Source organism: Myotis lucifugus, unplaced genomic scaffold (assembly GCF_000147115.1).
Source record: "Myotis lucifugus unplaced genomic scaffold, Myoluc2.0 scaffold_3, whole genome shotgun sequence".
NCBI classification, from domain to species: Eukaryota; Metazoa; Chordata; class Mammalia; order Chiroptera; family Vespertilionidae; genus Myotis; species Myotis lucifugus.
The window spans coordinates 9,714,536-9,728,074 of record NW_005871051.1 but is presented as its reverse complement, the minus strand read 5'-3'; the positions used below and the strand labels follow the sequence as shown (position 1 = coordinate 9,728,074).

Here is a 13,539-nt window from a genome sequence, read left to right as displayed (position 1 = left end):
CCTTCTGAGGGTGCGGGCTTCTGCTTATATCTAACCTCTAGACGCACCCCAGTGCGCGCAAGCTGTCAGGCTTCATTAATCCCTACACCTTCCCAGCTTTTAATTTATTTATATAAGGCGATGCCTCTCCCTGCCGACTGTAAGGCCATCAGCTGGCGTCCCCTCCCCTCCGTGTTCGCTGGTTGGATTTGTTGTGTGTTTTCTTTGGGCCGTCACTAAAGTGGATGAAAGGCAAACTACAGCTGTGAGAAGCCCAGCGATGTGCACAATTAGAGAGAAAATGAGCCGCGTGGACAGGCCTGCAGACTGGCTCAGGTATGCAGCCCACCACACAGACAAATCAAAGCTCAACAATGAAGCCCTCTCCATCAACAAATTAGCAGTGGTTCTCAACCTTCTGGCCCTTTAAATACAATTCCTCATGTTGTGACCCAACCATAAAATTATTTTCGTTGCTACTTTATAACTGTAATGTTGCTACTGTTATGAATCATAATGTAAATATCTGATATGCAGGATGGTCTTAGGCGACCCCTGTGAAAGGGTCGTTTGACCCCCAAAGGGGTCGCGACCCACAGGTTGAGAACCACTGAATTACAGAAAGGCCATGATGTTGGTGCAAAACCACCGCAGAGTCAGGGAGGAGGGGCAGTAAACGGGCCACAGCAGACCGGCGGGGCTTCGGTTACATGGGCAGGAGGGCAGGTCTCACTTCCACAGCAAGAACGCACATTTAAACCGTCATAAAGGGCCAGGTAGGAGCCCAAACAGGCCATACGGGGCCTTGACATCTGGTATTTATGATCCATGGAAACACGATTTCTGCAACATTTATGCTTGAGCGCAGTCTGAAATACCACATTATAGTGCTGTGTGGACACCTAAGATCAGAGTCCTAACAGCCTTTCTCTCCTTTTGGGGCAAAGAAAGGTCCTTTAGAATGAGCAGTGGGGTTAGAACCAAGGCGGGAAGCGCAGGATGGAATTCTCCAAGGGGGCTCCAAAAACAGCAATGCTAATGGAGCATACACGATGGCTCATTTAATTTAGTCGGGCAAATTTGGTCTCAGGCCAGCTCAGGAAAATGGTGACCGAGTCTGGGTCTTTGCCTGAAAGAAATACTTTACTAATGGGAACAAATGGCTTTAGAAAGGAAAGCCAAATGTTACTCAGACAAAATGGGCAATCATGCTTGTCATTAGAGGAGCAAACGAGGCTCTCGCCATGGACAGTCTCCTCTGCTCCCCGCCCGGGACCGACGGGGACATCTGTGGAGCCATCTGTACTGTCAGAGCTGCCTCTGAGACCTGACAATCAGAAGCCCGTTTCCTCTGAGCACCACTGGGAGGTTTTATTGCTGTAAGAGCACCTTTCCCTGGACCTAGGTTGAGAGAGGGAAAAAGAAGGACTCGGGCGGAAATTGGGCCTCTTGGATATGTCCCTTTAAGACCTTGAATCATGGTTCTCAGACCCCTGAGGAAGGCTCCTGGGTTGATGAAATGTTCCACCAATAGGGGGTGGTGGAAAAATCCTTCCACAACCTCTTCTTGACCACATTCTAGAAACATTCAATAATGGGAGGTTGCAATTCCTAGATTTTTTTTCCCTCCTAATCCCACCGTGATAGAAATATCCTATATAATAAAAGCCCAGCGACCAAAACGGCAGAATGACCAGAGACCAGAAAGACCACGGCCCCTCACCCCAGCCAGCAGCCCCCCAGTGAGCAGTTAGGGGCGATCAGGGAGGCAGGCAGAGTGGTTAGGGGTGATCAGGCAGGCAGGCGAGCAGTTAGGGGCCAGCGGTCCCGGATTGCAAAGGGGATGTCCAACTGCCGGTTTAGGCCCGATATCACAGATTTCGAGAAGGTATAGGCTGGGCTGAAGGACCCCCCACCCCCCACCCCAATGCATGAATCTCGTGCATCGGGCATCTAGTTTTATATAACTAATCACTGACAACCCAAAGAGGAGAACCAAAGAAAAATGCCTGTCAACAAGACATGGCTTTTGGAATAAGTTCCCCCAATCCCTCTCCTCAAAGTTTTAAAGGAATGTTCCTTTCAGAAGCTATTGCTTTCAGAAGAGTTCAGGATCACAGTAATTTATCATTATCTTCACAACTTGCTCCAAATTGAAGTCAGGAATATCTCTGAGCCTTGAACATGCTACAAGTTTCCGTTTTGTCTGCGAAAGTGCCCAGAAATGGGAGCTCCCCCTTGCTCTGGAAGTAATAATTAGGTAGGCGAGGCCCAAGACGCCGCCTCTTCTCCAAAGGAAGTTATCTGTTTCCGTAGAGTCGAGCACACCTTTCAGCTTCCCTGGTCCCATTACCCCCGGGACCCTTTGAAAATAGAGTCCAGTCTCCAGGGGTTTTCCATCAAGAGAAATTTTGTGGAAATCACATCGAACGATTTAGCACTTAGCAACTTTTGCAAAATCCCACACCAATCATAAAAGTTGGCTCGGCTGCACAAATTGGATAAATTCCTAACAAGCAGTAATAAAACTAAAAGGAAGGGAAGCTGGCATTCAGCCCCAAGGAGCAAACCCACCCACTGCCCACAGCAATGCCCTGCAGCTCAGAAGACAGACAACCTGTAGGCTCTGAAAACATGAATTTGTTCAAAGCCTACATTTCCACTTTGTTCTCACAGGCAAAAGGGAAGAAAAAAACTCAGATGTTTGTATAAAAAATATTATCATTTTATTACATTCCACAACAATACATTTTCAAATAGTTTCCAATGTCCACAAGTGATTTTGACACACAGGCAACTGAGCAATGCAAGAGTTGTCACAGCTATAGGGAGAGGGGATCAGAACAGGAAGTTAAAATGTTTACGTTTTCTCGTTGTTTTGTTTTCTTGTTGTTCTTTGGTAATTTTCGATTATTTAGGTGTTTGCTTGCCTGCTAGTTTCATTTTCAAGACAGGGTCCTTTTCAAGATGGGGTAGCAACCTCAGAAACATGACTTAATTTCCTATCCTAATGTGGCTTTAATCACTAAATTGTGGGACAACGGAAAGGACAATTTTACTTTATTTTAAGCATCCTGTTTGGTTAATGGCAATGATATGATTTTTTTTTCTGCCTTTGCCAGCAATTAGGGGACAGCAATTGGCAGCACAATGTCAAGGAAGGGATTTTCACCCAGAGATCAGGGCTTCCTTCCTGGGTCTGTTGATATGAAACCTCTACTAAGGCAAAAACTTTAGCAGCCCGAGCTAGACCTTCAATTCATTCATTCATTCATTTATATTTTCTTAGTTGCTATTACCTCTTTGTCTTCTTTGAAGCAACTCTAAACACATGCACGCATGCAGTCACCTGTCCAATCTATTTTTCTTAGGCGAGAGCGACCCTCTCTCCCTCTATGAAATACAGAATTTTGCTTTTTAAAGCTGCAAGGCATGATTTTGTAGAAGAGCTGCCCTTTTAGCATAGTACCTGGGTAATACTATGAAAGTTGCTGGGGCTGAGAGAGAGAGAGAGAGAGAGAGAGAGAGAGAGAGAGAGAATGGAATGACAACCCCAGCTGAAGTGCATCATGGGATTCACAAAGATTTGAGCAGCCTCATATCCTCAACTATGGCGTGTACATAATGATGATGCCACAAGGGGCATCAGATAAAGATACAGCAAATTCACAAAGGTTGTTGTCTTCTTTTAAAGAAGGGAAATCCTGAAGGGTATATGGTAACTCCAACAGTTGCTACACTGGCTGGATTTTCCAGGTGTAATTTCCTGACACAGCTCCAGGGGGCTCCAACAGGGGTGCCAATCATTTCCAGGGAATGCCTGGCCCCAAATGCAGACTGGATGTGGACACCTGCGATAAAAGCCCTTAGTGTCTGGCATGGAAGTCATCACAGGGCATCCTGGGCTCCTGCCCCTCCTCCCGCTCCCTGCTTCTCTCTGCAATCTTCGGCTGGGCTAGGATTCTTCTTGAAATCTCAAGGTGGCTCCTACTCTAGCCTTTCATCTTTCCTTTTCTTGGCAGGGCTGCTGTGGTTGAGACAGAGTCGCTCTTTGAAATAGAATAAGAGTGGGAGAGCACCATTCTTTCAGAAGGATGAAACAAACCAGATGCGAAAGTGAGCGTGTGCTAGAGGGAGTGATGTGGATATTCTGAAAGAATGTTGGAAAGTCTCTCCCAAGCAGCCGAAAATAAAAATCTATCATTAGTGTTTTGTTCTCAGAAGGTCCCTGAAGCTTTGAGCCCAGGCAAACCTTCTTTGGAAAGAATGTCATATTTCCCCAGGGGATTCCTAGCAGGAAGGTGAGAAATAAACACCCCCAAGGCGGGGCCCCAGTAGCTGTGAATCTCGTTAAAATATGCATTTTCTATCAATGGAATTGACTTCATTATTGAATCTATCCTTTGTATACACTATCATTGGGCTGTTTACCTCCAACATCCCTTTCCCTGTTGCTTAGAGGACAAATGGGCAGCAACGGATTTATCTTCATTACACCTTCTCCTGACCATGAGGCAACATCTGGAAATGCCAGGCCAGCCTAGGAGGGTGGACTTGCCAGATGCTACACATGCTTTAAGGGGTAGCACATTGGTACGTTTACAAAATGATTACTCTTTATTCTCTCATCATATTCAAATAAGTCAGGTGGACAGCCTTATATATTAGTGGCTATAGGTTCAGGCACACATCAACACCATGAAAGAAAGCAAATGATCCCTTTCCCCCATATTTTACAAACGCTATTACAGTGGCCGATAGAATACCAAGGGATATGGTTCGTAACCACCTTACTCAACTCCCCTTAAGGTTGGGCACAAGGGTTCCTCTCGGGTGAGGCGACTTAAAGAGAACATTTCAGTCCCTCCTTCTTCCGCCTTCTCTCCCCCACCTCCTCCTGCTCTCAACAAGCTACTGCTTTCCCTACATCAGTCTCAGGTCCGTCACTCTCTATGACTTACTCCAAGATTGGACTTAACTGATAACAGCTAAACATTCATTATGAGCTTCTCTTTGTAAGGCAACATGAGACAGATCTGCTTCAGGGCTGGAAGCAGAGGTGGTTCCGCTCGCACCCAATGGCTGTTGTCTTGTTACTTCAAAGACACCAGGAGACATGACAGGGGTTCACGTCTGAGTGCGTGGGGAACCTTCCTCTCGGGGCAGGGGGGTGAGGAATGGGGTTTTTGGATGGGGATGGGAGGGGCCACCTTTCGGTCCATGTGGCCTCTAGGTTTTTAGGTACCCGGAGATGACAATGGTAGCCAACAGAAAGCCAGCCAGAGCTAGATAAGGCAACAAAAAGCTTCAACCTCTTCTCCAAGTAAACAAAACTAGGACAGTATATTATTTTCTCATAAAATGTACCCCCCGGAGAAGTAACACAATAGTTAAAGGGGGCCCTCTCTGAACACACCCACACACTCCCCCCCCTCCCCACCCCGACAATGAACCGGTCTCTCTCACACCCACACACACACAGAGCTACTCACACGCGCAGAATGTATACTATGTACAAACACAGATCCAGGGCTCCCCTCCGGTCCACCGGGAGGGGGGAGGGGGTAAGGCAAGGGGACGTCAGGGAACCAGTCTCTGGAAGGAAACCAGCTGAGCCTTGAGCTGTGAAGTGCTTAGGGGTGTATCTCTTCTCCAGTCCAAGATGCAACATTAGAGTTGGGGTTGGTTGGTTGGTTGGTTGGATTGGAATCAACAAAAGGACCAAAAAACACAAAAACAAAAACAGAACTGAAGAATAATGGTCAGGATGGATAAGAGTGCACAGGGTTTGGGCCCCAAGAGAGAGATGTCTGAGGGTTCACACAGAGACTAGGCGAGGAGAAAAAAGTGCAAAATCGAGGCAACGTGTTTGCAGTCTTTCTTGTTTGTTTTGGGTGCTGTCCTTGCTTCGGCCTCAGCAGTGCGAGGGGCGGTCTTGCTCTAGCTTAATGGTTAGGGTGGGCTCCACCGCCAGAGGGGCCCCGTTGGTGTAGTGGGAGGTTTTGTAGGTGATGGAGTGATCGGTCTTCTTGGCCGCATAGCGGAACCGGTGGTAGTGGAGCACCAGGGCCAGCGCGACGGAGACCAGCACCAGCACGGCACCCCCGGCGGCCATAACGTAATACCAGTAGGCTGGGATGGGCTGCACGGGCACCGTGTCCACTGTGGGCTCGGTCCCTGGTAGGAGGGTGCCCCCTGGTGGAGAGACACAGAAGAGTGTTGCTAGGCTGAGAGCATGCAGACTAATAAAAAAATTAATTAAAAAAAAAGGAAACACACACATGCTTTGGAGTGGATAGGGAAGGGAACAGGGGAATAAGATGACACCAAGTATCTAGTTCATAACAAGTACTTCTATTCACAACCTTCGAGGTAGGTACTGTCAGACCCATTTTACAGATGAGGAAATAGAGGCCCAGAGAGGTTAAACCAATAGTGGTTATGCAGCAAGTAGGTAGTAAGTATGGCATTCAACCAAGATCTGTACGATTAGAAAGCTCTTCTTTCTGTTATATCACAATTACGCTATAATACAGAGAAGTGGTATAATTTACACACACACACACACACACATACACACACACACACATAAATGATGTTGAAATGACTTCTGGGATTCCGTAAGGCTGGTTCCCTGAATGGGTGGAAATACAGTATTTGGTCTGGCTGGCTAGCATTTTCAAACAACGTATTAATTAGGCTGGCTAGACTTGAAGGTAAATTCCACTTTGGCTTGCCAAGGCTTCCAGGCCCACTGAAATCAGCCTGGTCTTGTCTAAACAGGTCAATTACCACTGTCAAGCAATGACTAACGATTCGTTTTTTTAAAAAAACTGTACAGAGGATTTTAAAATCTGATTGGAAGGATGTTGCAACAAAAAATGTGGCCACAAAATGATCGTGGGTGTGTGAGAGCGAGAGTGGGTGAGGGCAAAGGGAGGGAGATCGTTCTTAATCACGGAGAACACAGGGGAGGGAAGGGAAGCTAGCGGAGGATTTAGAAGGCAACCGCATTTGCTGGCTGGCCTCTGGTTGCCATGGAGATGATGTAGTAGATTTAAGTCCAGGGTAACTCTGGGGAATGACTGGCTGGAGTCCCACTTGATGCAAAACAGCACTACAACGTGTTTCTCCCGGAGATCTACATCAGATGAGAAGCTGGCCCGGATGGGACTAGGAGCTTCTGAGCTTGCCAAAACCAGACATGATCTTTACTTCTGAAAAATGATATATGCTTAACCTCTGAAAATTCCTCCCTCGCTGCTTACATCAGATGCCGGTGGTTAGAAGGAGGCATCTTCTCTATCCATGGGCTACCCAGTGGGGGGCCGTGGCCATGCTGGGGCCTTCTCCATACCTCGCTGGTCCTACTCTGTGGCTGTTTCTCTGCTCAGGACACAGACAGAGCTCATTTGTAGTTTCAGGCCTTCCCCGTGGGACCCAGAGCTGCTCAAGCAGGAGAAGAATCAGCTCTCATCTTGGTTTCTCCCCCCGGGTACGCACAGAGAAGGCACCCAGTAAATGCTTGTGATTAAAAGACTGAACAGAGGCAAGGACTTCTACTTCTGAGTCCGTGTTCGCCCACGCCTGCAGCCCAAACACCAGAGCTCCTCTCTTTGATTGGGGGATCGCCCAGGGGCGGGTCAGACCTTCTGATGTCTGCTCAGAGTGGCAGAAAAATGAGAACACTTTTCTTGGACAAAATTTCAGAGCCTGCCCACCTTCCCAGATCTCCACCGTTGCTCCCTCTAGTCCTAGGATCCCTTCTACTACGGTGCAGGGCTCGCCGATGCCTCTCAGGCTATCACAAGTGCCACAGTATTGGAGGAGCTCTGACAAGGATGCATCACACGGCACATGCCCTGGCAGCCGGGTCCACAGCCCCGGGGGGTGGAAAGGGTCCCAGAGTCCCCGGATGCCCTCTCCATGTCCCTGCCTACGCTGTCATCTTCATCATCACCTGGTCTGCTTTTCTCGCCACTTTATCTTTTAAAAGTCTCATCACTGTAGCTGAGAAAGTGCCCCCCCCCTTTGACCATATTAAAAATTATGCATAGAAACAGCAAAGGAAAGCAAGGCGCTGAAAAGAGCCACATCGGACTGGTGTCAACTCATTATTCAGGACACCAGAGTTTCCGCTGCCTGGCAACCATCCTGCCGCTGGATTTTCCTGTGGGCTCGGAAGAATGCACGAGAAACAACAAAGTGCGCAGGGACGGCCCCAAGTTCCTCAGCGCCCGAAGGGCGTCCTTGGGTTTGCCTCTGATTTCGATTTCCCTGCACAGTGAGGGCTGTTATCTAATGAGGCAGCAGCTCACCTGCGAGAGGAAAGGAAGGCGGTGCATCTGCAGGGATTAGCTCCCCATGGGGAGCACCTGACCAGGCCACAAAGGCAGGAGTACACATTTTTGTCCAGCGGAAAACGGTCACAGCTGCCCACCTTCCCTCCATCACCATCTAGTCCAGTGGTTCTCAACCTTGGCTGCACATTAGAATCACCTGGGAGTCTTTTTAAAAATCCTGATTTCTGGGCCTCATCCTCCTTAGTAACAAAGAAACAGAAATTTCCGGAGGATGAGGCCCAGAAATCAGGATTTTTAAAAAGATTCCCAGGTGATTCTAATGTGCAGCCAAGGTTGAGAATCACTGATCTAGTTTCAGTTCAAAGGTTTTGCTTTCCTCCCGCCAAGATCCTGGTTCTCAACGTTAAATGCACCACCCAGGGCTCAGAGTGTGGGGGCTGAGGAAGGATGTGGCCTTCCTGCTACGCCTGAAATGTTTCTTATGATAGAGACGAAGTCAGGCACACAGGGGCGGATCTAGGGCGCCCCCTGGAGGAAGGTAGAATTACAACACATGGATTACCCAGTCAGAATCAGTGATGGACCCCTGGCCTCAGCGTTCTCTGCTCAGGAAGACAAACTCCACTTTGGGTCTAAGACCCCCTTCCTTTTGCAAGTAAGATTCCCCTCCCCCAAAGGATCAACATGTAGGAACTTTGTGTGACCGAAGCCATGTGGGGGACACTGAATTGCCTACTTAAAACATTTTCCTTAAACACTGGTTTGGAGAAATGAGGAAACATGCTACATGCCTTTGTGCTTTTAGTGTTAAGGGAGTTAGAAAGGAGAAGATACACCTCATAACCCTTCCCTCATCTCCCACCGGCAATCTTGGGGTGACCTGCAGTTGGGGGCCAGAGGTGTTCAGAACGTTCTCCAGCTAAAGGGATTCAACGCCCCTAGGCGGGTGGATGGCTGGTTTGGAGTCCGGCTCTGTGGCAGTTCAGGGAGCTATGCTGATGAGGCTGCGGTTTGCCAGGAAAGGAAGGTAATAGATCAATAGGGTTAGAGCGCCTTCCCAGACAACAGCAGCAATCCAACAGACATCCGAGCGGAGGAGGGATGCATGGACGGGGGATGTACTCTGGACTAAAATTCAGATGCCCTGGAACGTGGTAATGGCCGGCACTCCGCCTCACAGTTATTCTGAAGAAGTGCTGGAGAGTCTGCGAGCTCGTACAGTGCCTCTACGTACAATCGCAATAACGGTGCCCCCTGCAGGCGGACTCTACCTGCGCCAGGTGCCAAGGCTGGTGAGTGGCTGGGCTTGGTCCCCAACGTGGGAGAAAAGAACGCAGGTGTGGCTTCAGCCTGGCCTAGAGCCGGCCCGGTGCTGACCTGAACGCCCCCTGTGGTAGCTCCCACTTCTACCACTTACTCACGTGTGTCTCTTTCCCCAATTGGAAAATCAATGCCTGAACTATTTTTTTATTAATCACCCCCCCCACCCCAATTCTCCACAGAGTTGTCTCCTTCTGTGAGATAATGAGAAACATATTTAAAGAGGCAGTAATTGCAAGTGTATTTGCCAGGGTGAACGGGCCTTCATCGGTACAGGCTCTGAGCCGCTGGGAGAGGGGGCGACGTGAACGCACAGCATTTGAATCTGGAGAAACAATAAATGCAAAGAAGCCACGCGTGGGAGGAAGTAAGGAGAGTGGTTACATAGTGCACGGCGCTCCTGCCCTTCCTGCCTGCAGATAGGTTAACATATAACTGGGAAACGTGGCCGGAACAGCCCCTACGCTGAGTGGGCGTCTCCTGTGTGGTGGGCCCCGGGCTATGGGCTTCCTGTGAATTATCCTGGTGACTTCTCATGACTCTCAGGTAGGAGACCTGAGCATCTGAGAGCGTAAGTGATTTCCTCCTGTTTTTCTCTGGAGGAAAGTGGAGGAGGAGGGCAGAGCAACACAGAGAAACCCTAGAGATGCCACCGGTCAGAGGCAGGGCCGGGACCGAAGTGGGTGCTGGTGGCACCGGCCCAGCCCTGATGTTGAGTTGCACATGTAGGACATGGTCCCCTCATGCGTGCCCGCACTGCTCCTGGCTCTCTGTGTTATGGGGCGGGGCTGAGCACTCGCCAGTCTCCTAGAGCCCCACAGTCACTGCCTGGCCCTGCACAGAGAGTGCGCAGACCCTGTTCTTGGACAGGACGCGGCCCCCCCCTCCCTGAGGACTGTCCCCGCCAGGAGGTCCTCACGGAGTCCCAGCGAAGTTTACGGCCGTCCTCCCGGAGCCGGGGAGCCCAGGTTTCCTAAAGCAATGTTTTGAGAGACAACAACGGTGAATCGTCTCAGAGTGGAAAAACAAGGCTGGATGCAAGTAAGAGCTGTTTGGGCCGGCCTGTCTGGGCAGTCCTTTTTGGACAGGTTGAAAATAAAGTGTTGGTGAAGGGGCATTTCAGATAAAAGGCTTATTTAATTCGGGAGATGAAACAAGCCAAAAAAAAAAAAAAGTTGGCTCCTCTAGAAAAGTTTACAGAAGATAGGGGAAGAATGTGGTGTGTTTGGAAAAAGAATGAAGAAGTATGAAATATCCCTGAGAAACGGCTCTTTGCATTTGCCTCTTGAGCAGGGCGTGGAGGGTCAGCCGAGGGTTTGTGCTGAGCTGGCAGGCACCATGCGGACCCCCATCTATCGAAAATGTTTTTTTTTTTTTTTACACAGGATATGGACTTATAGAAAAAGAACCTTCTATGTTGCTGTTCTAATTTTGCTTAAAGATTTAAATCCAGGGGATTCCATGCTTAATGGGTGAATGTAGATTTAAAAAAAAACAACCCTGCAAAATTTGCATAAAGATGTAAAGTGCTAAAAATGTTTTTGTTTCCTTCCCTCTTTTTAAAAAATATTTTTATTGATTTTTAGAGAGAGAGGAAGGAAGAGGGAGAGATAGAAACATCAATGATGAGAGAGAATCATTCATCGGCTGCCTCCTGCACACCCCGCACTGGGAATCGAGCCCGCAACCCGGGCATGTGCCCTTGACCGGAATTGAACCCAGGACCCTTCAGTCCGCAGGCTGACACTCTATCCACTGAGCCAAACCAGCTAGGGCTCCTTCCCTCTTTTAACAAAACCACCTGAACTGTACCCTGTACTAGAGTTGTTGGAATAAAAGTTGTATTAATTGCATCAAAAAATAACTAAGTGCAATGCCTCTCCATTCAGGTCTGTGGTTGGCCGGCTGACGTCTCGGGCACTTCTTATCCCTTCGGGGGCACTTATGTGACCGTCTGGCAACCACGGCGTGTCCTTTCTGCGCTTGGAGAGAGGAAGAGTCGGAGAAAGAATGTTCTCCTCCCCCGAGAGAGTCGGCCGCTGGCCCCTGCTTAGATGGAAGGTGAACCTGCAGGAGGGGATGCGCCAGCCTTGTGCCAGGAGAGGCGCCGTGCACAAGCGACCCTCACAGAGAATGCCTCAGTGTCCCCTCGGCAGGCGCAGCAGCTCACATCTGATCTGCAGGCTCCCTGGCTCAGCAACACCTAGGCTGCATCTGGCAGCCGGAGCCGGAGGGTGGGGGAGCCGGGAAGGAGCCACACAGCACAGCTGCCTATCTGCAGCCCTGGCAGGGCTTAGGAACACTTCTCTGCCTTTCATCGGAGGATTACGTGCATGAACACCATTTAACCCTCCCTGCGTCTCACAAGTGCTCCCAGCAGAGAGAGAGAGAGAGAGAGAGAGAGAGAGAGAGAGAGAGAGAGAGAGCAGTGGGAGGAAAGAAGCCGAGGAGAGCGGGACGGTGAGGCCAGCCCCAGGTCCTGTGCCCTGGGATGGGGGCCCTGCCGCCGCCGGTGGGCAAGGCCTCTGGGAGGCAGCCAACAGGGAAGGAGAGTGGGGATGGGGAGGGAGAGAGGGGCCTTAAAACCTGACGCACAGAGTCGAACCCCTGCCGGCTCTGTCTCTACCCCACATGGCTCTCTCCCCTGACTGCTCCCCTCCCTGCCCACGAGAGACGCCCCAATGTTCACTTTCTGCTGGTTATTCGGGTGAAAACGGTGAGGACTTCTAGAAGGTGAAACCCAAGAGATGGGCCCCAGGACCCTCAGACCTGGTCTGAGACCTGCAACCCACATTCGCTGTCATTAACAGGAGACACTGATGCTCCTTTTAGCCTCCGTCAGTGGTGACATCCTTTCCCCAACGACCACCGCTCACAAGGGCACCCAGCCTGGGAGTTCCATGGGTCTCTCTCGGGGAGGGCACCAGACCCAGGCCCCGGGGTCTTCAAAGCCCACAGCCTCCAATGTGAACCCCGCCTCCCGCCTCCACTGTCAGCTGCTAAGAATAGCCACCTGGCCACCAACCACGGAACGCTGATTACGGGCTTTATATATTTTTACTGGCTTCTTTATTATTCTTTTTCCTTTTATTGAAAAAAGAAAGGATTGGTGAAGAGGAAACAATCCATCACCTTAATTACACCCCTTCCACCCCCCTTCTTCTTTACACAGATTTTCATTTGTTAAAGCTCAAATTCTAGAAAAAGATACACGACGGTAGTATGTTTATAGCCAGCGCTTAAAAAAGGAAAGAGAGAAAAGAAAAAAATAGCGCACACCCAGCTACATTGTTTAAAACGTGACTCATAACAACAGCAAAAAAGTCTTTCTAAAAACCACGTGACAACTCGGCTTCTTCCTTCTCTCTCCTTGTCCCTTCCCCACACGTTTCTCTCTCCCCCCATGGCGTGTCCCTCCTCGTTACTGACTCACACCCTGCTGCACAATGACGGTGTACACACTAAGCAGGAAGCACTAGGCGACTTATAGAAAAAGAACATGTTTCGTGGCAAGAAACGAGTAAGAGGCGGAAAATGAAAACAGACTTCAAAATAGGAAAGATCAAGAGTAGCTAATAAGCCCGGGTCCAGAGGCCACTTATACTGCATTTCCTTCAAGATTTACCCAGTACATTGGTCTCCCCTGTAAGGAATGAGAATGCTGCCGTCTCATGGTTAATTTATAATGGAAAAGAAAACTCACATTCGAGAACACCTACTGACAATGTAAATGCCTGCGGTTAGCAGTGCTTTAGCATCCACTTTCCGCATCCTGCCCGCCCAAACCCGGTTTCTCTCTCTCGGTGCAAAGGCTGGTTTCATCCCCAGGCACTCGTGCCCCCACCAGATCTGCCCCTGCCTGGACCAGGAGAGGAGCCGAATGCTGGTCGCTAGGTTCCACAGGGCAAACGGCCCTCTCTCCACTCCCAAAGGGAAA

The 13,539-nt window shown here is 49.5% G+C and overlaps 1 protein-coding gene across 6 annotated transcripts in view; it reads right to left on the bottom strand.

Annotated features, from left to right (window-relative positions):
• The window catches only part of NRP2 (neuropilin 2), a 120,176-nt gene that overhangs the window by 15,100 nt on the left and 91,537 nt on the right, over positions 1 to 13,539 (bottom strand). For 2 of the 6 annotated variants that reach the window (XM_006082430.3, XM_006082431.3), the window contains exon 16: positions 2,683 to 6,174. The exons of 2 other annotated variants lie outside the window; for them this stretch is intronic. In XM_006082430.3, the coding sequence (XP_006082492.1) occupies positions 5,894 to 6,174 (281 nt within the window). In that variant the 3' untranslated portion in view covers positions 2,683 to 5,893. Of the gene's footprint in view, positions 1 to 2,682; positions 6,175 to 13,539 lie in introns of those variants that run through there. 2 more of the 6 variants (XM_023760521.1, XM_023760523.1) reach the window with 1 other exon arrangement.